At 40.5% G+C, this 22,627-nt stretch overlaps 1 protein-coding gene across 1 annotated transcript in view; it reads left to right on the forward strand.

Moving 5' to 3' along the window:
* The window catches only part of BABAM2 (BRISC and BRCA1 A complex member 2), a 547,594-nt gene that overhangs the window by 130,035 nt on the left and 394,932 nt on the right, over window positions 1-22,627 (forward strand). Inside the window, exon 4 of the mRNA XM_075535418.1 lies at window positions 9,291-9,385. Coding sequence (XP_075391533.1) covers window positions 9,291-9,385 — 95 coding nt within the window. The remainder of the gene's footprint in view (window positions 1-9,290; window positions 9,386-22,627) is intronic.

A 22,627-nucleotide genomic window follows, 5' to 3' on the forward strand; every position in this document is an offset into this window, starting at 1 on the left:
TAGTCCAAGGCAAGTCTAATGTGGCTGCCAGAAAACTGCTTTAGCATGCAGTGCTATTAATAGCAGCTTGGCATCCAAAACGAAGGCGTGGGTTTGATTATTGTGCTCTGTGCCAGTTGGTACCCTGGACTCTACGGCTCGTTTAGGGCATCATACTCGCAGAGTGCTCTAGACACACTGGTGTACTGGACTCAGAAAGGAGAGGGCAGGAGGATAAAGGAAAATTAATCGAGTCAGGTGAAGATGAGTAAAAAAAAAAAAACCCCAAACCTGAGGGCTTTATCCTGGCTAAGAACTGATTCATGGTGGGGTTGAAGAATCAGTTAGTAAAACCCCCTTCAAATCACTAAAGAATCATGACATTGAAGAGAAACTTAAGAGTCTAAGAGTGGGTGAAATCGTCAGAGGGATAATTCTAAATTTCAGAGTAAGGAACAGCTATCTTAGAGTAATTAAATGTGCACACGAGTCCTCAAAGGTTCCACCGCCTCCCCCTTTCTCCAACTCTATTGTTTGAAGGCACCTTTTAAATAAGTATCTACTTCAGGTTGGCATTTCCATAGGACTCATGTCTCACTCTCAGTTCCCCTTCTTGGAGTTTCAGTAAGTAACTGGTAAGGAAAAAAATCATCATTGGCAAAACTCCACTCAGTTACAGTTTGAATTGTTTCTTTGAAACCATGTTTCTTTTAAAAAATCAAATAGAGTGGTCTATTTGGCAGTATTATGTAAGGCAAGTGTGATGCTATTTCACCGATGAGAAAAAGGAAAGGAACTATGGGCAGACGGTGTTTCGTTTCCAAGTGGGGAGCGGGCTGCATGGTCTTCTCCATAGCTCTCTCCACTGCGCCTTCCTGAGACAGTGTTATCGCCCTCTAGAATCTAGACATGCCAGTTGCCAAGAGCCAGGCAGGTCAAAATGTCTTGTACCTAGAATTTCTGTGACACTGTGTGTGTCATATTATGAAGCCTGAGAGATGTGTCTTTTTAGGGTCCATTGCTTTTGCTCCATTGGTCCTACTCTTACATGCTGGCAATGTTCAGGGACTAATGAAAAGTAGAGCTCAAAAGTGCCATTTTGTTGTTAAGCGGTCCTGAGACTTACAGGTGTTTTCTCCTTTAACTTCTCTGCCCCTTCACCTTACAGTACCTCTCATCCGATTGTTCTTTCTTTGTACTCCCGCCTACCCTTCTCTTTAAAAAAAAAGTTAAAGTAAGCAATAGCCAAGAAATCTGTGCTCTGTGCTTCTATCATTTTCTCCAGGGAGAAATAAAGGAAATACGCAGTTATTGCTCTTCTGTTTGGTTTGTGTTGGTCTTTTCTCCACCCTCTGCACCTTGAGGGCAGGTACTGTTTTCTACTTCCTGTATAACTCCCCAGGTGTCCAGTATGTGCATCTGTGCATAGTGGGTTTTTAATAAATGTCTTTGATGGATTTACTGACCATTCTCCGAAGCAAAAAAAAGGAGGCCTCATTTTGTTTCAAAGAGGCTATTGAGTACTGAGGCAGTGTTTCAGGGTTCTTTGAGGGTAAAGTTAAGAGTGTGAGAAATTCTGAAAAAAAAGAGTTTGAGATTCTGAAAGATAATTAAACTGATTTCTTGGCATGTAATTCATGTATCATACAATTATGCAATCATTACCACAATCAATTTCAGAATATTTTCTTCTTTTACATACCTGATTAGTGTTAGCTCCCCATTTTCTCCAAACCTCTCTTGCCATGCCCCTAGGAAATTATTAATCCAGTTACTCTCTCTTTAGATCTATCTATCCTTGATTTCACATACAGAAAGCCAAACAAAACAATCCAATAATAATGCCAAAAACCAAAAGAGAAAAATCTTAATAGAAAAGAAAGCAGAAAAAAAAAAAGGAAAGCAGATAGCTCCGAGAGATGGACATATCTGATCAGAGCACACGGGAGCAAATGAAGGGGGAAGAGGAGAGAGTGGAACACAGCCTGGCCCACCAGGCCGTGAGGATGATGTTCCTGAGTAGAGCAGCCAGTCCACAGAGAGAACAACATGGCTGGCCCCACATTGAAACATGATGCCCCTCAGTGACTAAGGGCGATACAGGGGACAGCACCGGAGACACAGTGTGGGAATTGCACCTGACCTGATCCCACCACACTGAGGCAAATCACTGGGGGAGTGCAGTGGAACAGCAAGGGAATGGAGTGGCAAGGTCCCCAGGGAATGCTGAAAGTGGACTTTGGGGCCAGGGCGTGGTGCCCCAACAGACTGGACTGGAAAACACTCCTAAGGGCCAGCAAATGATCTTTGAACTAACTACAAGCTTTTCTTTGGTGAAGTGTTTTGTTTTGTTCTTTGTCAGTGGTTTGTTTTTGTTGTTTTGTTTTCTGGTTGTATACTGTTGCTTTGTTTTCCTCTGTCTTGTTTTCGTGCATGTTAGTGTCTCCACAGGTCTGTCTGAATAGGACAGGCTAGATGAACTATCTGGAGGAAAAACAATCGGACCGACAGTTCCGGGGGGACTTGGGGTGGGGTAGGGGTAGGGGGGTAAGGAAGTGGTGTTAACAAACACAGGGACAAGGGAACAACATGGGACCCAAAATGGTAGTGAGGGTGGAGTGGCAGGCCTGGTGGGGAATGATCAAGGGTAAGGTTGCGTAGAGAAGAGGTATAGCTGTAGCCCAGGTGGGGACGGAGCATGGTAGTAGGGCAGGAGGAAAGTCAAGAGAGATGGAGGAAAGAGCTAGGAGTCAAGGGGCATTTATGGAGGTCTAAACAAAGACATGTACATGAAAATATATATATGAAGATAGGGAAATAGATCTATGTGTCTATATTTATAGGTTTAGTATTAAGGTGGCGGAAGGACCTTGGGCCTCTACTCAAGCACTCCCTCAATGCATGAATACTTTCTTTTATTAAATTGGCACTCTACGATGCTCACCCTCCCGACACAACTGCTGAAGCCAAAGCGGGTGAACAAGTAAATGTGGTGAAGAAAGCTGATGGTGCCTGGCTATCAAAAGAGATAGTGTCTGGGGTCTTAAAGGCTTGAAGAAAAACAAGCGGCCATCTAGGTCAGAAGCAACAAAGCCCACATGGAAGAACACACCAGCTTCTGTGATCAAGAGGTCCCAAAGGGATTAGTTATTAGGCATCAAAGAACAAAAAATCATATCATTGGCTGCACACCTCCATGATACGATTGCCAAAGAGAAATGGGTGCATAAGCAAATGTGGCGAAGAAAGCTGATGGTGCCCGTCTATCGAAAGAGATAGTGTCTGGGGTCTTAAAGGCTTGAAGGTGAACAAGCGGCCATCTAGCTCAGAAGCAATAAAGCCCACATGGAAGAAGCACACAAGCCTGTGCGATCATGTGGTGCCAAAGGGACCAGGTATAAGGCATCATGCAAAAAACAACAACAACAACAAAAAACCACCTTTAAATCATTAATGGTGTATATATATATATATATATATATATATATATATATATTTACCATTAAATCATTAATGGTGTGTGTGTGTATGCCTTTTGCATCAGGTCCTCTCTCTCTATGTATATATACCATAGTGAATGAAGGGGGAAGTGCAGAGTGGAGACCCAAGGCCCAAGTGTCGGCCACTGGAGACCCCCTCATAGAGGGGTTTAGGAGAGGAGATGGATCAGTCAGGGTGCGATATACTACTGTTGAAGATCACAGCTTTCCCCCAGATCCTGGATGCTTCCTCCCCCCAACTACCATGATCCGAATTCTACCTTGCAGGGCGGGATAGGGCAGAGATTGTACACTGGTGCTTATGGGGGCTGGAGGCACAGGGAATCCAGAGTGGATGATGATACCTTCAGGACCAGGGGTGCGAGGGGCGATGCTGGGAGAGTGGAGGGTAAGTGGGTTGGAAAGGGGGAACTGATTACAAGGATCACATGTGACCTCCTCCCTGGGAGATGGACGGCAGAGAAGGGGGGGAAGGGAGACTCCGGATAGGGCAAGATATGACAAAATAACAATCTATAAATTATCAAGGGCTCATGAGGGAGGGGGGAGCGAGGATGGAGGGAGGGGGAAAAGAGGACCTGATGCAAGGGGCTTAAGTGGAGAGCAAATGCTTTGAAAATGATTAGGGCAAAGAATGTGCGGATGTGCTTTATACAATTGATGTATGTATCTGAATGGATTGTGATAAGAGTTGTATGAGCCCCTAATAAAATGTTTTAAAAAAAAGAAAAGAAAGCAGACAATATAAAAAACTTAAAATATGAATCATATAACTATCCTCTGATTTTGAAATATTTCCTTCCCTTACTATTATGGTTTTTATTTGTTTTACCTCATTCACCATGTTAGATTTGCCCATGTTCATTTATATATTTAAGATCGTTAGGAACATGACAGCCAAGATAGATAACCCTTCAGAAACAGTAACAGAAGTAATGGTTCCCTGATGGTATGGGAAGAGAGAGGGGTGGGAGGGGGCGAATAATGAGTTGACAGCATTGATGTGAATGGATATAATTGTATGTGAATGGATATAATGGATTGTAGAAGATATGGCAAAAACAAACAACAACCCACAAACTATTATAGCAAAGAAAAAAATATTAGGATTGTGAGGGATTAGGGGAGGGGAGGGAGGTGATCAAGGGGAGCTGATATCAAGGAGTTCAAGAAGAAAGAAAATGTTTTGAAACTGATGGTGGTAGCAGTTGTACAATATTGCTTGGTGTGATTGGAATATGGAATGTTACGATATCTGCAAGAGCTCCCTAGAAAATGATTTTTAAAAAGAAAAAAATAAATGGGTCAAAACGGAGATCACATGATATTATATTTTAGCCTAACTGCTTCTCCCATAATGAACTTTACATTGCTCTCTGATTGGAAGGTTTTCCATTTTCCCGGACTGAGGTCAGAGGGGATCAGCAGAAACTTCATCTACGCGGGCACTCTGCAAATGATTTGGGGCCTCCACTGCCATGCATAGCTGTCTGCAAACTGGGTGTTCCGAATTTACGTTCTGATACTATTCCTGCTGTTGGATTTGGATTTGATTATCTGCAGTCCTTGAATCACTGGAAGCTGCTCTGCTTCTATGTGGACTTAGTTCCGTCTCTAAAATGATTTTTAAAATAATACTTGTGTCATCTTTTCACTATACGCACACTATCTATCTCATATACCTGCTTAGTTATAGGTTGTTCTGAGTTGATGGCATAATGAAACAAAGAAATCATGAAAGATATCTTTAGTTATATTGTTTCATATGTACTTAAATTTTTATTGTATGATCAATTACCTTGAACTGCATTTTATATTTTTAAATTAGGGGCCCATTTGTTATTATTTCCTGAAAATAAATACCTTTGTGGGTGTCCATCTTGTGAAAATATTCTTAGCTTTTTAAACGGGCTCTAAATTGTAGACTGTCTTCATGTATGTTCAAAATTGATTTTTTTTGTTTCTTTTGGAGGCCCCGCTGGGTAAAATTGATTTTATTTATAAAAATTGAATTTTACCATAACCATTTAGTAAATATTTTCAAATTTACTTGTGGCTAAGTTAAAACTTTCTAAAAGTAGGACGACCTTTTGAATCGGATTAAGGTATAATATAGTCTTCAGATGACATCCACATATCGTATAAATCACCCTTCAATGTGTGTGCAGCCGTTTTTAATTTTCTTCACAATGTTGTGCTGCTGCCACTGGCATCTAATTCCAGACCATTTAACCACACAACAAACCCCACATCTGTTAACATTCCCCATTCCAAACCCATTCCCTCTATCACCCCTGGAAACCACTAGCCCACTTTATACATTACATGGCCCTTTGTGTTTGACTTGTTAGCATAATGATTTTAAAGTTCAGCCATGTTGCAGCCTGTATCTATTTTTCTTTCATTTTTATAACTTAATAATTGTCTACCATATAACATTGTATATTTTATTAATCTATTCAACAATTAATGGACTTTGATTTACTTCCACTTTAGGGCTCCTATTAATGCTGCTATGCACATGCATGTTGACATTTTGTTGTGAACACATGTTGTCAACCCTCTGGGGTATTTAACTAGCAGTGGAGTTGCTGGATCATATGGCAACACTATGTTTAATATTTGAGGAACTGCTAAAATGTTTTCCAACACAGCTGCATCATTTTACTTATCTACCAACAATGTGTAAGAGTTCCAGTTTCTACAGATGCTAACCCACCGTCATCATCACCACCATCCTCAGTTGTTTCTAACTGTTGCCGTCCTAGAGAAGTAGGTAGTATCTCACTGTGGCCATGCTGTGCATTTCCTCAGTGATTAATGATGTGTTGCGCCTACTGACCATATCTATTTAAATCCCTTGGCCATTTTTAAATTGGGTTGTGGAGTTATTGTGTTTTCATTGTTGCTTTTTTGTGTGTGTGTTTTCATTGTTATTGTGTAAGATTAAACAATAGATATTTGTTCTAAGTACGAGTCTTTTATAAAACATGTAAACTAATAACTCAAGTTAACCAATTGTAGAACTTTGTTTATTCTAAACAAAACCTGTTTAAACCAATGTGTAATCGATGGGTGACTGCAGACCAGTCCTCGCAGCTGTGCACTGGGCTTCGTTCTCTTGTTAGGTGCCATAGAGTTGGCTCTGACCCATAGCCACCCTATGGACAGCAGAATGGAAGGCTGCCTGGTTCTGTGCCTGCCTCAGAATTGTTCAATTCAAGGTGGAGAGGTCAACTCAGAAGGCTATGATGGCTATGTTTGGGGAGCTTATAAAGGGTTATCTTGTTAAATTTTCTTAAAGGACACAAAATCATAAAGGCTTTCAGAAAGACAAGACCCCCAAATCCACTGCTGTTAATTCTGACTCATAGCAGCCCAGTATATAGGGTTTCCCAAACTGTATAGCTACACGGGAGCAGACAACCTCATCTCCCCCCACAGAGTGGGTTTGAATGTCACCAGAGATCCTAATTATTGTCACATTTTTGAATGATCAATGGTTAGTATGTGCAGGGTTTATTAGGGAGGTCTCCATTCAAGGAAAGGTAATTAAGTAGACCCTTAAAGGCTAGATAAGAAGTGAGCAAGGGAGAAATGCACTTTAGCTGTATAGTACAGTATTTGAAAGGCAGCAAGAAAATCATATTGGTTGAAACTGAAAATTGGTATTGACTTTGGGCAGAGAAAAATATATATAACTAGGTGTTGCTTAAGAGCTCTGATGGTGTAGTGGTTATGTGTTGGACTGCAATCCCCATGGTCGGCAGTTCAAAACCACCAGCAGCTCCTCGTGAGAAAGACTGGTTTTTTCCTACTCTCATAAATAGTTACAGTCTCAGAAACCCACAGGGGTTCACTGAGTCAGCATGAACTCCATGGTCGTGAGCTTGTTTGTTTTTGAGTAACATCAAGTCATTTCCAATACTGTCCCATAGAATTCTCAAAACTGTAATCTTTATGGAACCGGATTGTCAAGTATTTCTCTTGTGGAGCTGCTGGGTAGGTTTAAACCGTCAACCTTTTGGTTAACTGCTGAGTGCGTAAGTGCTTGCCCCACCAGGGCTCTAGGGTAAATGTAGGGAAATACTATTTTGGAGGTCCTAAATGCCAATTTGAAAAGTTTGTCCTTGTTCCAGTTGGCACTAGAGAGTCTTGTTAGGAAGTCTGAGGGCAAGGCTATGGAGTTTTTCAGTTAGTTCTTTTGTTTTTTCACACTTCTCTTCAACGTTACGTACAGCGTCTAGAGCAGAGTTTAAAAATGTGTGACTATCGATGCATGGGTGCATGGGCAAGGTGATAGGACCCTGTCTAGATCTGTTAACCATAGGAACAGCCTCTGTAATCAATATTTAGGTTAAAAACTGAGGTGCCTTGCTTTCTAAGCCTATAAAGGGAGTGTGATGACACCTAAGTTCCAGCCTGGGCAATGAAGAAATGGCAGTGCCATCCCTAGAAACCGGGAAGTCATGCGGGGGAAGAGGGAAGTGGGAGAGCGACAGTGATGAGCATGTTTTCAGAAAGGCCTGTTACCTGAATATTTCACTTAAATAGTAGCTGTATAGATGTCTGAGCAGCAAAAATGGACCAGTATAATTATATGTATGTGAATGTGTACACATGGGATGTGTATATACACAAATGTACACATTCTTAGACACAGTGTATTAGAGCTCATGTGTCCTAAAGTGTTGATACACTCATCTACTTATTTATATTAGCAGAATGATGAGGACTGACTCTTCAGCCAGCCAACCCAAATCTACTGCCATCGAATTGATCCCGACTTGTAGCAACCCCACATCGAGCTTCCAAGCCTGCCACTCTTTATGGGGTCAGGCAGCCTCATCTTTCTCCAGTGGAGCGCCTGGTGGGTTTACCTGCCAACCGTGCCGTTAGCAACACAACATTATCGAACAGTGCCACTGCAGAGGGTTCCTAAGAGTCAGACCAAGTTAAGCAAGGAGACGGAAAAGGACCGGCAATTCAAAAACATTCACAACATAAATTTGCTAATAAGACTTTGCATAGTGGTTATGCCTTGGGCTGCCACCCCCACAGGGAGCTCAAACCACCACAGCTCTGCAGGAGAAAGGTGGGGCTTTCCCGTCCCATAAAGAATTAGTCTTGTGATCCTACAGGGGCAGTTCTGCCCTGCCCTGCAGTGTTGCTATGGCTTGGAATTGACTTGATGGCAGTGAGTTTGGTGTGGTTTCAGAAAAATAGTAGTGATAACAACAGAACTAGCCCCGCTCATTTACAGAGTGCTTGCTAGATATGCTGATACCTTGGTAGGCCTGCTGCCTCTTTTTAGCTTCACAAGAAATATATGATGTCAATATTAGTTTTTCTCCCATTCGAGAACATATGGGATAAATTCATATGTGTATACATATTACTTCAAGCCAAATGTTCTGTATGTTACACTAAAGGTATGTGTGTTTGATTTCTGCAAGGCAAGGACTACGTCTTTACACAATTAATCTTCAGTTCTACTTGTAATTAGCAGATAGTGATTGGATAGCCCATAAAAATGAAGTCAACATTTATATTTATATCACCTATTTTAATTTCCTATTTGGTTATCTATATAGTATATTATTAGATAAGTCTTTTATGATTACATGTTGAAAATGTTCATTTCAAAAAGAACATGAGTTCTTTTACTTAAAGAATCATTCAGAAAATGCTTTTCCAATAATTTGTTCTTAAATTAATATAAACATGCTTTGGAATCTTTTATGAGGCATTACTCAACATTTATACTTGTAGTAAGGAAATAAGAAGGGCCTGTTTTTTTTTAAATTTCAGGGGATATCATTTTCAACGCTGAATACCCAGAGCTGCCCCCTGATTTTATCTTTGGAGAGGATGCAGAATTCCTGCCAGACCCCTCAGCTCTGCATGTGAGTACCATTGGCTCTTTCTGCTGATTTATATTTGGTAAAAAGAAGACAAAATTGGTTGTTGAGAATGGCTTAACGGATAATATGCCAAACATTGATATTTTTCAGCCCCCACTTTTCTCTGTCCTGTGAAATCTGTAGAGCTGTTTACTGGCCAGAATAGTTAAATACTTATTTATGTTTTTCATTGCAGCTTTATTTATACCACTGCTGTATTTTTTAAATGAAAGTCTCTAGCATATTGGTGCACTGTTTTCTTGTTCAATCACATCAATAACATTCATTTTGTTTCCATTTACTAGTTCAGGCTTGCAGTCACTTTTTAATGTTTACCAGCACTTCATCACAGGCCTTTATTAGGAGAGTGTTTCTTGGCTCTTCATGAGTTCTTTTTGGTAGAGAAGTGAAAGTGGCAATTTTGGACCCGCATCAGCATTAGCTCAGAATTGGTGTATTTTCAGAAGCGTAAGGGCAGATTAAATGTTTTTTCTTTAGCATCATTAAAAACTTTGTAGTTGAAGTAAAATGTTTCTGGAATCAAAGCAGGCACCCCTCCCCCCCTGGGGAAAGGCATGGTGGCGCTTGTCAGAGCGCATGCAGTTAACATAAAGAGTGTGTGTTTGCATGGTTGATAGAGGAAAAAATGTGCCATTGTGGAAATGATTCTGAGTAAACAAAATATCCCTTTCCTTTCGAAACTTTAAATTTGTTCTTTGGCCTATATTCAAAGACATTTTATTGTTTTCCGGAACTATGTTTCTAGTTTAGGTTTTCTAGAATCTTTTGTCCCTTCAAAGTTTTGTAATTAAAATTTTTGGGAACTTATTTTGAAATCTTGCCTTTTTTTTCCCTTTAGAAGGAAGTGTTAAACAGGAAATATTGACCCACACCTAAAGAATCAGCATAATTTTCAGAATACAGCTGTAAAAATACTGTTGACATGATGAGTTTATAATAAAATTTCTAATAATTGCACACAAGCTGTTAACATGAGTTGATTGCCCCTTCCACCTTAACTTGTAAGTTAAATATAACCTTTTCAGGTACTATGTGTTTATATTATTTGCCCCATATTAAAAGTAAGGGGTTTATGTAGGTGGGATAAACAATTCGGAAAAGAAAACAATGGGACCAATGGTTCCAGGGAGCAGGGTCAAACAGGAGAAGGGGAGATGGGGAAAGGAAAGGGGAGTGGTCAACCAACCCAGGGATAAGGGAACAACAAGTGAACTAAAATCGATGGAGGGAAGGGCGTAGGATGCTTAGTGGGGCTTAATTAAGGGCAATGTAACAGCAAGGAATTTTTGAAACCCGAATGAAGGCTGAACGTGATAGTGGGATAAGAGGAAAGTAAAAGGAAATAGAGGGACGAATTAGGAGACAAAGGGCATTTATAGAGGTCTAAATACACTCATGTACATACGTAAACATATTTATATATGACTATAGGGAAATAGGTCTATGTACTTATATGTAGTTATTAAGGTATTAAGGTAGCAGATGGATATTGGGCCTCAAGTATTCTCTCAATGCAAAAACACTTTTTTCTAATAATCCGGCATTCTGTGATGTTCACCTTCCCAACATGATTGCTGAAGACAAAATGAGTGCATAAGCAAATGTGGTGAAGAAAGATGATGATGCCCAGCTATCAAAAAGGTATAGTGCCTGGGGTCTTAAAGACTTGAAGATAAACAAGCGTCTGAGTACAGGGTAGCAAGTATGAAACATACAACTTTCCTCTAGTTCTTAAGTGCTTCCTACCCCCACTATCATGATCCCAATTCTACCTTACAAATTTGGCTAGACCAGAGGATGTACACTGGCACAGATAGGAACTGGAAACACAGGGAATCCAGGAAGGACGATCCCTTCAGGACCAGTGGTGAGAGTGGCGATACTGGGAGGGTGGAGGGAAGATGGGGTAGAAAGCGGGAACCAATTACAAGGATCTACTTCCAACCCCCTACCTGGGGGATGGATAACATAAAAGTGGGTGAAGGGAGACATCGGACAGTGTAAGACATGACAAAATAATAATTTATAAATTATCAAGGGTTCATGGGGGGCAGTGGGAGGGAGGTGAAAAAATGAGCTGATATGTGTTTGACATAATGGATGTATGATATATGGATTGTGATATTAGTTGTATGAGCCTCCAATAAAATGATTAACAATAATTTATAATTTATCAAGGGTTCATGAGGGAGGGAAAGTGGGGGAGAGAGGAAAAAAATGAGCTGATAACCAGGGCTCAAGTAGAAAAAAAAACACTTTGAAAATGATGATGGCAACATGTACAAATGTGCTTGACACAATGGATGAAGGTACGGATTGTAATAGAGCTGTAAGAGCCCCCAATAAAAGTATTTAATTTTTTAAAAAAGTACATGGTTACCTGGAAGGTAGTGAAACCAAGATACTACCGTAACATGGGCTGCTGCTGTGTTGCTGGGCGCCTTCAAGTGAGTTCTGATGCACACTGGCTCCGTACAGGGAAGCATGCACAGCAGCACTTCCTGATGCTGCCCATGCGCACGGTTGTTACTATAGCTGAGCTCTTTGTTGCATCACTGTGTCAGTCTATCTCATTGAGGGTCTTCTTTTTTTTCTTTGTCCCTCTCTGTATTTTCTCAATATAGTTTATCCCGACTTCTGGGACATGAAATGAAGTCTCACCATCCTCATTTCTAAGGGGCATTCAGTGGAGGGCAGCATATGCTAAATGCCAAAGAAGGAGGTTTAGTGGAGCTCAGACTTAAATCCATTCTCTAAATTCAGGACAAAATTAGAGAGTATAACAGACTATTTCAAGTAGGGTGTGTTAGTCTGGGTACATTAGAGAAACATCCACAGAAACTCATGTATGAGAGAGTTTTACATAAAGGGTAAGTGCACATCGAGAAAACATCCCATCCCAGTGCTGCCCAAGCCCTCAAATCCAACATTAACCCATATGTCCGACACCAATCCACAAAGTCCTCTACCTCACAAAACACATGCAGTGATGCCGACTGCAGGAGGTAAGCTGAATCAGTTTATGTGTAAGCATCTCAGTGCTGGTAGGTGTCTCCACACGGCTGCTCCAGCACCAAAGGCTCCACTGGGGTAGGTCCATGCAGCTTTTCCTTGGGGATGTCTTACAGGACATGAGCCTTGCCCGCTGAAGCAGGGAACTGGCCAACTGGCTGTACCCTGGTGCGACCATCACAAAGCAAGAGACCCAAGAACTAGTAAGGCAAGGCTCACTGAGCCATATAGCTCTCTGCCCTTCAAGTAACCCCACATGTGTTTATCGGCCAGGTTGGCACAATAAATTACCTACCTCAGCAGGTTTACCAATAGGTTAACATATAAGAAAGGATTAGAAAAAGTTAGGAAGATAAATTGGAACAAGATTATGGAGTTCATTGAATGTAAGGCTAAAAACCATGAAAAGAAATTATAGAAAAACATCAATGTAGTTAAAATACTTGTTATTGGTTAAGGAAAACTGTAGAGCCATAATATAATTTAGTTACTTTTTGATAAATCTGTGTGGGAGGGAAGGGCCTATGAGTTAGGGTGAGACACTGAGAGAGAGGATAAGAAAGACATTTTATACATTGTGATGTTCTTGATTATTTTCTTGCTTAGAATTGCCACAAACATTTTAGAAAGTCCCAATGGGGATTAAGCCTTTGGTGAATCTCCTCTGGCTGTTGACCCAGGATGTGAACAGAATAACTGAAAAATAGTCAAAAATAAATGAAAATACGCGGCCTGCAAGAAAGATTACAAATCTAGAGGAATACCCTCTCTTCTGAGCTACTATACCTAAAGCTTCAAGGAAGCTTCCTGGGCTTCTTTGACCAATTGCCTGGACAGAGGTAGCTTAGCGTCCAGCGTGAATGCTCCACTAGCCTGTGATGTCTGCACAGACTTGGTGGTTGCCTTTGATGTTGCCATCTGATGCCCATCTGGCTGAAAAACTGCACCAGACAGTCCTCGGAATACCACTTGCCTCTGAAAGACATTCCTGTTATATCCAGTTCAGGCTTTTTAACTTCTTCCTGAGATGCTCAGAGCACAGTCTCTAATAATCCAACTAGCCTTCATAGGGTCCTGAATGAAGGAGATTACGCATTCTATCCACCATGGGCTGGAAAACAGAATGCTCAGGCATCTTAAGACGTTTTTCCACAGAAGAAATGTACTCCTAATGGCAGAAAAGAAAAATAGATATACCATGTGCCCTTGGGATTTGAGAGTGTGGTCCAAAGCAGTACCCGTGGCAAGAAAAGAACATCTTTGAAATTTGTTTTATCTGAAAAACTCAGGAAAGGTTTTCATTTGACTTTATAATACTTGAGAGAAATGGACTCTTCATTATATCCTGTTTTGAGAAATGCAATTTTTAAAAGGTTTGTCATCTTTTATTATGTCTATTAAGTCTTTTTTTCCTTTTTCTTAATTGAAGTAACTTAAATAGAGGGTGCACATTAAGCTTAATAGAATTATGTGAGATTCTCTAATTGGATAGGCCACTTCTTCGTGAACTCAGACTGTTTCGTTCAGGGAGTTGAGTGCCATTTTGAAACTTGAGACTTTCAGCTGATTGGGAAGAACTAGATGGACGCACCCGATCTAGAGATAGATGTGCTATGGAGACTGGAGACTTCAAATCATTGGAGGTAGGCCATTCGTGATGCAGAGGTTCCCAGTTCTGTCTATGGAGGGTCCCCACCTGGATGACGTCTCTGGTGAGTTCCCTCTGAACATAGTCTCAGTAGGTAAATAGCTTTGCCATCAGACAGTGAAGTCAATTGTGGCAGATATTGTTTGGTTAAAATGTAATGCCTAATCCTTTGATCACCCTTTTGACCCAGTTTAAAGTTATTTCAGTTTTTAATATTTTCTTTCTTTTTGGTTGAGGGTTTTTTTAATATATTTTGTGTAGTCATTGTTGGTGTTTGCTTGTTTTCTGTGATTTCGCATGCTTTTCTGCATATGAACCCCATGATAGATGGAGCTGCAGAAGCAGTAACTAGATTAATAATGGCCTAGGGGCGTGGCGGGGGAAGGCGGGGGACGTGGGGAGCTCATAGCAATGAGTACGAGAAGAAAGTGTTTTGAAATTGATTGTGGTGAGGATTGCATAACCCTTCTTAATATGACTGAGTGACTAAATTTTACAATATGATGTGAATTATATGCCAATAAACTCTTGGGAGGAAAATCAGAATTTAGAGCTTCCAAATAAGTATGAAAGCAGCGTCCACAAAAATCTCTAAGTAATACTTTCACGTAAATAATTTTCTTCTTAGAAAATAACATTCTGAATAAAAAAATAATCAATTGTATAATATGTGATGTATATATCAACAAATATATTTTAAAAGATGCCTGCACGCAAATGAACTTAATGAATTAGAATGCTCAGGGAACCCAAGAATCTTACATTTCTCGGAGGATTCTTTTGTATTTGTCTGTGTCCTACTACTCAGAACCACTGATGGAATCTGTGTTTTTAGTAAGAACCCCAACAGAAGGCTATTTTATCATCTTCACAGTATTGTTTCCAGTGAGCTGTCATATTCAATTTGGCGGACAGCTCTAATTTTTAAAAAATAATGTTAGGTTTCTGGAGTGGGTTGAACCTCGGTTCTTTGCTTTGCACACTGAAAGAATAGATGTGAAGCACGTTGTGCAACCCAAGTGAGTGTTTATGAAGGGCAGGAAAGGCTCCAGGGTTTGTAGCCCCACAAGGGTACGTGCTATTTCTGGACAGCGTGCCAAGCTGCCTGGAAGCCACGCTGGGGTTTATAACTACACAAAATCATGTGGATAGGAACACCCGCACATGCAGAACCGGGGCTGCAGGGAGATAGATCCCCAGAGGGCAGAAGCCCAAGAACATGTGGGCCCAGAGGCTGTGGGCCAAGGGTCGGCATGTGCACCAAGCTAGGGAGGGAGTCCCTCATCCTTCACTTTCCGCTGACCAGGAGCAGGGTCAGAGAGAAAAAAATTGACTTACCTGCAGCCGGCTTTTAACACCTTTGGCTTGCGACGTGTGGTTGAAAGTATTAGTTGCCCTCATTGGCTGAATGAGGCCCACCTGTGTGATGTACCTAAGGTGGAGGCTAAGTTTGAGGTTTCACCTGTGTTAAGGGATGCTAGTCTATGCATGCTCAGTTTTGGGTCTTCCCATAGGTGTCCAAAGGCTGCCTAATTTCTTTCCAACCTCCTCTACTGGGGAGCCTTTGCACCCATGGGAGGGGGGCTTTGCACCCATGGGAGGGACACCCCACCCTGTCCCTAAGCTAGCTACTTGACACATCCTTACTGAGGTTCACTGCACATGACACACGCCTCACCTACCAGTGGTTTTTATTAGGATTACAGGGTTGTGCAAGCATCACCAGCTCAACTTTTAAGTATTTTCATTACACGATAAAGAAATCCCAAAGCCATTTGCAACATTCCCTTACCATACCTCTGGCAATTGCTAATCTACATTCTGTCTTTATGCCGCGTTTATTTGCTTAGTTTGGAAATTGCACATAAATCGAATCAAGATATGTAGTTCTTTGTGACTGGTTTTTTCCTTTTAGCAGAATTTTTTCAATGTTGCATCTATCAATACTTAATTTTCTTTTATGCTGAAAAATGTTGAATTATATTTATATACCACATTTAAATGATGGATGTTTGGGTTATTTTTACTTAACCCATTTGAAGTTAATTTTCATGAATTAAGAACCCATCTTCAATCTTTTGCAAGTAGATATTTACTTGATTCAGTTCTAGTTATTGAAAAGACTAGTCACATCTGACTGTCATGGCGTTCTTTGGAAACTCAGTTGACTATAAATATGATGGTTCGTGTCAAATCTGTCTCATTGTCTTTCCAGTCTTATGCCAGTACACACCATCTTGATTACTGTGACTTTGTCGTAAGTTTTATAATTGGGAAATTTAAGTCCAACATTCCCCCCGCCCCTCAAAGATTATTTTGGTTACTCTGGGTCCTTTGCATTTCTAAATGGACTTTGGTATCAGCGCGTGTTTTTTTGCTAAGGAACCAGATGGGATTTTGATAGGGATTACATTAAATCTGTAAGCCAATTGCTGGCAATGGGGGTCTGTGGGGGGGGAGTGGGTAATACCATCTTAATAGTAAAGCCTCCTGGCCCAGGAACAGGAATGTTTAGTTTTCAGAGATATATTTTCCACTTGATTGGTTAAATTTATTTTTGTTTTATACTTTTCCGTGGCATTTTAATTACAGCTGTTTCATAATTTCATTTTCAGTTTGGCATTGTTACATAGAAGTATAATTGGTTATCGTACATTGATCTTCTATCTTCTAACCTCATAGCTCAATTTTTATTATAAGATTTTCTTACACAAAAAATCTCATCACAGATTTATGATCTTTATCTTTTTCTCCTTTTCTTTTTTCGAGGTCAGTTAGATAAGGAAATTGAATGATACCCTATTTTGATAGTTGGAATGTGATTATAAAATAGTGACATTGTCCCCCTGCCCATTTTGCATTCTTCTTTTTTAAAAATGGTCTTTTATATTTTATGAAGCCTTGGTAGCACAGTGGCTAAGCTAGCCAACCGTTGGCAGTTTGCACTCATTAGCTGCCCACTTGGAGAAAGATAGGGCACTTTGCATAAGAAGATATGACATAGGGGTATTTCTATTCGGTCCTACAGAATCACTGAGTTGGAATCAACTTGACAACACTGGGGTTTTGGTCCAAAGTATGTTTCCATATTGTGTTTGAGGTGCAAATTTACATAGCTCATTAGGTTCCCCTTTAACAATTTGGGTACAAATTGTTTCATGCTATTCATGATAATTTTTACAATGTGTCAACAGTCTCCTTATTTCCATTCTGCTTATTATGTTTCCATTGATCTAGCTTTCATGCCTTCTCATCTTTGTTATTGGGGAAATGCTGACCATTTTGATCTCATGTAGTTAATTGTTTTTCATTTAAATCATTTTATTGGGGCTCTTACAGCCATCTATTCATTGTGTCAGGCACATTTGTACATAGGTTGCCATCATCATTTTCAAAATATGTCCGTCTGCCTGTGAAGGGGTTATATGTAGATCATTGTGTTCTGTTGATGGGAGCACATTATTCATGAATGATATTATTTTGTAAATCAGTTGTATGTGAGTGTAAAGGATGACTTGTAGAAATAGCTTCAATTCCAAGTTCACAGGGTCTTTTAGGGTAATCATCTCAGGGGTACCTTTAGTCCAGTAATTCTGGTCTTTTTAAAAAAGGGAATTTGAGTTTTCTTCTACATTTTTCTGACATCACTTTTCCTTTGGTTTCACAAAATGAACTTAAAGCATTTCTCAGTATGGCAGTGGGAGCGATAGTGAAGCAATCTTATATCATGGCAAGGGGCTAGCTGTGCCTACTTTTCAGTAGTTGAGCACTTAGCTGCTTACATAATCCAAGGACTCCTGGATATGAGGACAAAGTGGGAAATCAGCAGCTACGAAGTATGGGAGGCTTCTGGGTTTTGGGAAACAGGTATCAGTGAAGAACAGATAAGCCTTTAAGTTAGCGGTTCTCAACCTGTGGGTCCCCTTGTGGGTCAAAGGACCCTTTCACAGGGGTCACCTGATTTATAACAGTAGCAAAATGACAGTTATGAAGTAGCAACGAAAATAATTTATGGTGGGGGGTGGTCACCACAACATACGGAACTGTATGAAAGGGTCACTGCATGAGGAAGGTTGCGAACCCCTGTTTTAAGCTATCTCTGGTGGGTCATAGCTAACCTAAAAACCTGCTCTCAAATTTTTGGGTCGCATTTCACTTCCATTTATTTTTTCATTGAATTTCCACTTAATTTAGAATCAAATAAAAAATGTGAGAATTTGATAAACTTTAGAAAATCTTTTATTCAACTATATTGGCTTTATTGCAGTGCTGGGGGCAGAGAGGGCTGCTGTTGGAGGTGTGATGGCGTCTGCTCGGATTCATAGCACCCGTAGGGACAACAGTCCGTGCTATAGGAGGTTCATTTGCCACTGGACAAGATTACTAGCTCAGCTTTGGAATTTTTTCAGAACAGTGTTCACTGTGTCTCCCTACATACAAATCATTTAGAAAGTCCATGGTTCTTTCTGTAATCCGTAGTCTTCACCTTTTATTGTGGTCCCAATCACCCGAGGATCATAAAATGCAAGTTCTTATTCAGCACGTCTAGAGTGGGGCACAACACGTTCCCAGGTGTGTGGTTCTTAGCCTGTACCCCGATAGCAAGGTGTAAAGTACTAATCAGTAGTACTTGACAGAGGTTGCCACAAGCAGTATCCAATCTAAACCAGACTCACCACAATTAAGTTGATTCCAGCTCATAGTGACCAAGGCATCTGTATTTAGGAAGAGTTACATAGTTTAGCACAGTATAACACAAATTTAGGCAGAATTTATTTAACATTTTATCAGACATTTGTTAAAAGCTCATATGATACTATTTTATTTGAGAAAAGACTTTTTGTTTAATTTAAAATGTCCAGAGTAGAGACCCAAAGTCGATCTTTAGAAAAGTGGACATCCCCCAAGGTGCACTGTAGCAATTATGAAACACAGAACTTTCCTCTAATTCTTCAATGCTTCCACCCCACCACTACCATGATCCTAATTCTACCTTAAAAATACAGCTAGATCAGAAGATGTACACTGATACAGATAGGAGCTGGAAACACAGAGAATCCAGACAGAATCCAGGACAGATGATCCCTTCACGACCAGTGGTGAGAGTGGCGATACCAGGAGAGTGGAGGGAAGGTGGGGTAGAAAGGGGGAACCGATTACAAGGATCTACATATAACCCCTCCCTGGGGTACGGAAAACAGAAAAGTGGGTGAAGGGAGATGTCAGACAGTGTAAGACATGTCAAAATGATAATAATTTATAAATTATCAAGGGTTCATGAGGAAGGGGGCAGGGAGTGAGAAGAAAAATGAGCTGATACCAAGGGCTCAAGCAGAAAGCAAATGTTTTGAGAATGATGAGGGCAACAAATGTACAAATGTGCTTGACATCATGGTTGTATGTATGGATTGTGACAAGAGTTATATGAGCCACCAGTAAGATGATTTTAAAAAAACCCACAAAAACAACACAAAAGAAAGTTGCTTTTTTTATTGCTCAGTACAAGAACTTTCCAGCTGAAAAATGCAACATCTTTTATACAATTGTGGTTTGAAAAAATAATTTCCTATCATATTAGACAAGATCCTAGTTTATATAAATCAAAACTCAACTGCCATCAAGTTGATTCCAACTCATAGCAATTTTATAGAACAGAGTTACTATCCCTGTGGGTTTCTGAGGCTGTAACTCTTTACTGGGAGCTGTCATACGAATCCAGGAAGCTCACTGTACAGGGATCTCAGGTACAAACGATGAACTCTCCTCCTGGGTGTTGTGTATAGTGAGATCCCTGCTCAGGCTTCTCAGAGGGCTCATTTTGTGCACAGCAGAATGGCATTTTAGGGAATCCTGTGAGCTGTTATAGGTAAATCCTTTCAGTATCTTCCCCTACTTTCTTCCCAGACTCATGCAGAGAAAGGTTATTTGGTGGGAGTCAGAGACTTTTGCTAGAAGAGTCACATTAAATAATTCACAGCCCCTGCCACTTCCTTGAAAATTAATGCCAATTATATTATTTTGGTGAAAAGAACCTTCTTTTTCTTACTCTCTATGATAATAACTCAGGTGCTAATAGTTTTTCTATACCAGTCTTTGTGCACAGATAAAGTATATATTTATTCTCACAAATTTTTTATCAAGTTGAGGTCCTTCATGGCACAAATGGTTAAGCATGGGCCTCTGTGTTAGTCCAGGTAGACTAGAAAAACAATTTCAGGGAGACTCATGTGTATAAGAAAGAGCTTTATAAATAAGTGCAGTTGAATATTGAGAGGACATTCCAGCCCAGTCCAGATCAAGTCCATAAGTCAGATATTAGCCCATATGTCTGATACCAATCTATAAAATCCTCTTCAGACTCATGGAACACATGCAATGATGTGGAATTCAGGAAGATCACAGGCCAGTGGATGGTAAGTCTTGTGGATCCAGAGGCATTGTAAGCATCTCAGTGCTGGCAGGGGTCTCTATGTGGCTTCTCTGGCTCCAGTGGTCTGGCTCCATCAGCCTCTCTCCCTGTGTCTTCTCCACTGGGATGTCTTGCAAGGAGTAAGTAGAGAGAGAGAGAGAGAGACAGAGAGAGAGAGAGAGAGAGAGAGAGAGAGAGAGACCGAGAGACAGACATACACACACTTCCGCCTCAAAGAATATTGACCTGAGTTCCCAGAATCATCAGGAGAAGGCCATGCCCACACAGAGGCCTCATTGGCTATATCCTGATTGACAGGTTAGACTCCTCCCCTACACTCTTAATCCTCAAATTGACACCAGATTATGTATTTACCACGGTCTCCTCACAGAAAGGTTAGCAGGTTGTCCTCACCTAGATGCAACTTAGAAGAATGGCACCCCCTGCCCCCCCCCCCAAAAAAAGAAGAAGAAGAATGGCTCCCTGATCTGTTTTTGAAAGGTCAAGACTTGAACATCCCATGGAGTAGTTCTACTCTGCAGCACCTGGGCTTTTTCTTTCTGACATTTCTCAAGACTTTTGTTTTCCTTTGGCTTTAACATGTTGACTCTGATGTTTTCATTTCATTTTTCTTGCTTTGGGTTTGCTGACCTTACCAGAGTTCTTTAAATTGATTTTTTTCAGCATAATTTAAGCTTCTTTTACCATTTATTAAAAAAAGAAAATACCTTATCCTTTCTTTCTGGCACGCAAAATACACTTGTCTTCAACCATTTGATGTTATCTCATTGGTCTCTAAGCTTACTTCAGTTTTCTTTGTTATTTTTTCTTTCTCATCTTCAGATTGGATAGTTATTTCTTTCTTTTTTAACTTTCAATTTGTAAAAAAATTTGGTGTAAGTGAAAGTTTATAGAGTGAATTAGTTTTATGTTAAGCATTTTTTCTTCATTTAGTTGCTGTTCCCACTGTATAACAACAAACTTCCCACTTCCTGCCTGGTTTCCCTGTGCCCATTCGTCATCCTTTTCTGCTCCTTCTTGCCTCTTGCGTTTTGCTTTGGGGCAAAATGCTACCTTTTTGGTCTCATATGTAATTGTTCAGAGTACTTTGTTCATGAATGTTATTGTTCATTTTATAGAACTGTCTGCTGTTTGGTTCTGAGGTGATCCCCTGGAGTGGGTTCAGTTGTAGATATGAATGGTGTCTTAAAGCTACAGTTTGGGCGGTTCCACATAGACTGGCTGATTTCTAGTCATCTGTTTTCAAGTATACTCATACTTTCTTATGATTTCTTCAGTATGCATTGAGATCATATAATGTTTTTATTTTTAATTTAATAAATCATTGTATTGGGGCCCTTGCATATATTATAACAATGCATACATCCATTATTCAAGTGGACGTGTGCAATTGTTGGCATCAGTGATCTCTAAATGTTATCTTTCTTCTTAAGCCCTTTGATATTAGCTCCTCTTTTCCCCTCCCCTAACTTGCCACCCCCACGCACCCACAATATATTATGTATTGTTTTTATTATTTATACATATCTTACACAGCTCCTTCTGTGTCTTCACCTACTATCCTAGTATTTGTCCCCCTTGAGCGGGGGGGGGGGGGTTATTCAGCCATCATTGCTATCTGCTCCCTCTCCACCCCTTTCCCTTACCCTACCCTCCTGGAATTGCTACTCCCATTTCCATTTCTGAGGGGTTTGTCTATCCTGAGTTCCAGCTATTGAAAGCTCTCCTATGTGCCACTGTATGTATACCCATCTAGGGAGATTTGCAAGGCAGGGCCGAGAGCATAATAGTTGGGGATTAAAGAACTAGAGGAGTGTTGTGTGTTTCAATAGTATTAAACTGCCCCCTAGATGTATTTCTCTTCCATGCAGCCTCTCTCTGCGGGAATGTCCAGTTATCTATGGATGGGCTCTGGGTCTCTACTTTGACCCCTAGCCATCACCTTGATGAGACTATTTAATTTTGAACTTTTGATGCCTGTTCTCATTGGCGCCTCACAATCACACAGCTGGTGTGCTTCTTCCATGTGGGCTTTGTTGATTCTGTTAGATGTCTGCTTGTTTGGCTTCAAGCTTTTAAAACCCCAGATGCTATATATTTTGATAGCCAGGCACCATCTGCTTTCTTTACCACA

Source organism: Tenrec ecaudatus, chromosome 17 (genome assembly GCF_050624435.1).
Source record: "Tenrec ecaudatus isolate mTenEca1 chromosome 17, mTenEca1.hap1, whole genome shotgun sequence".
Taxonomy (NCBI): Eukaryota; Metazoa; Chordata; class Mammalia; order Afrosoricida; family Tenrecidae; genus Tenrec; species Tenrec ecaudatus.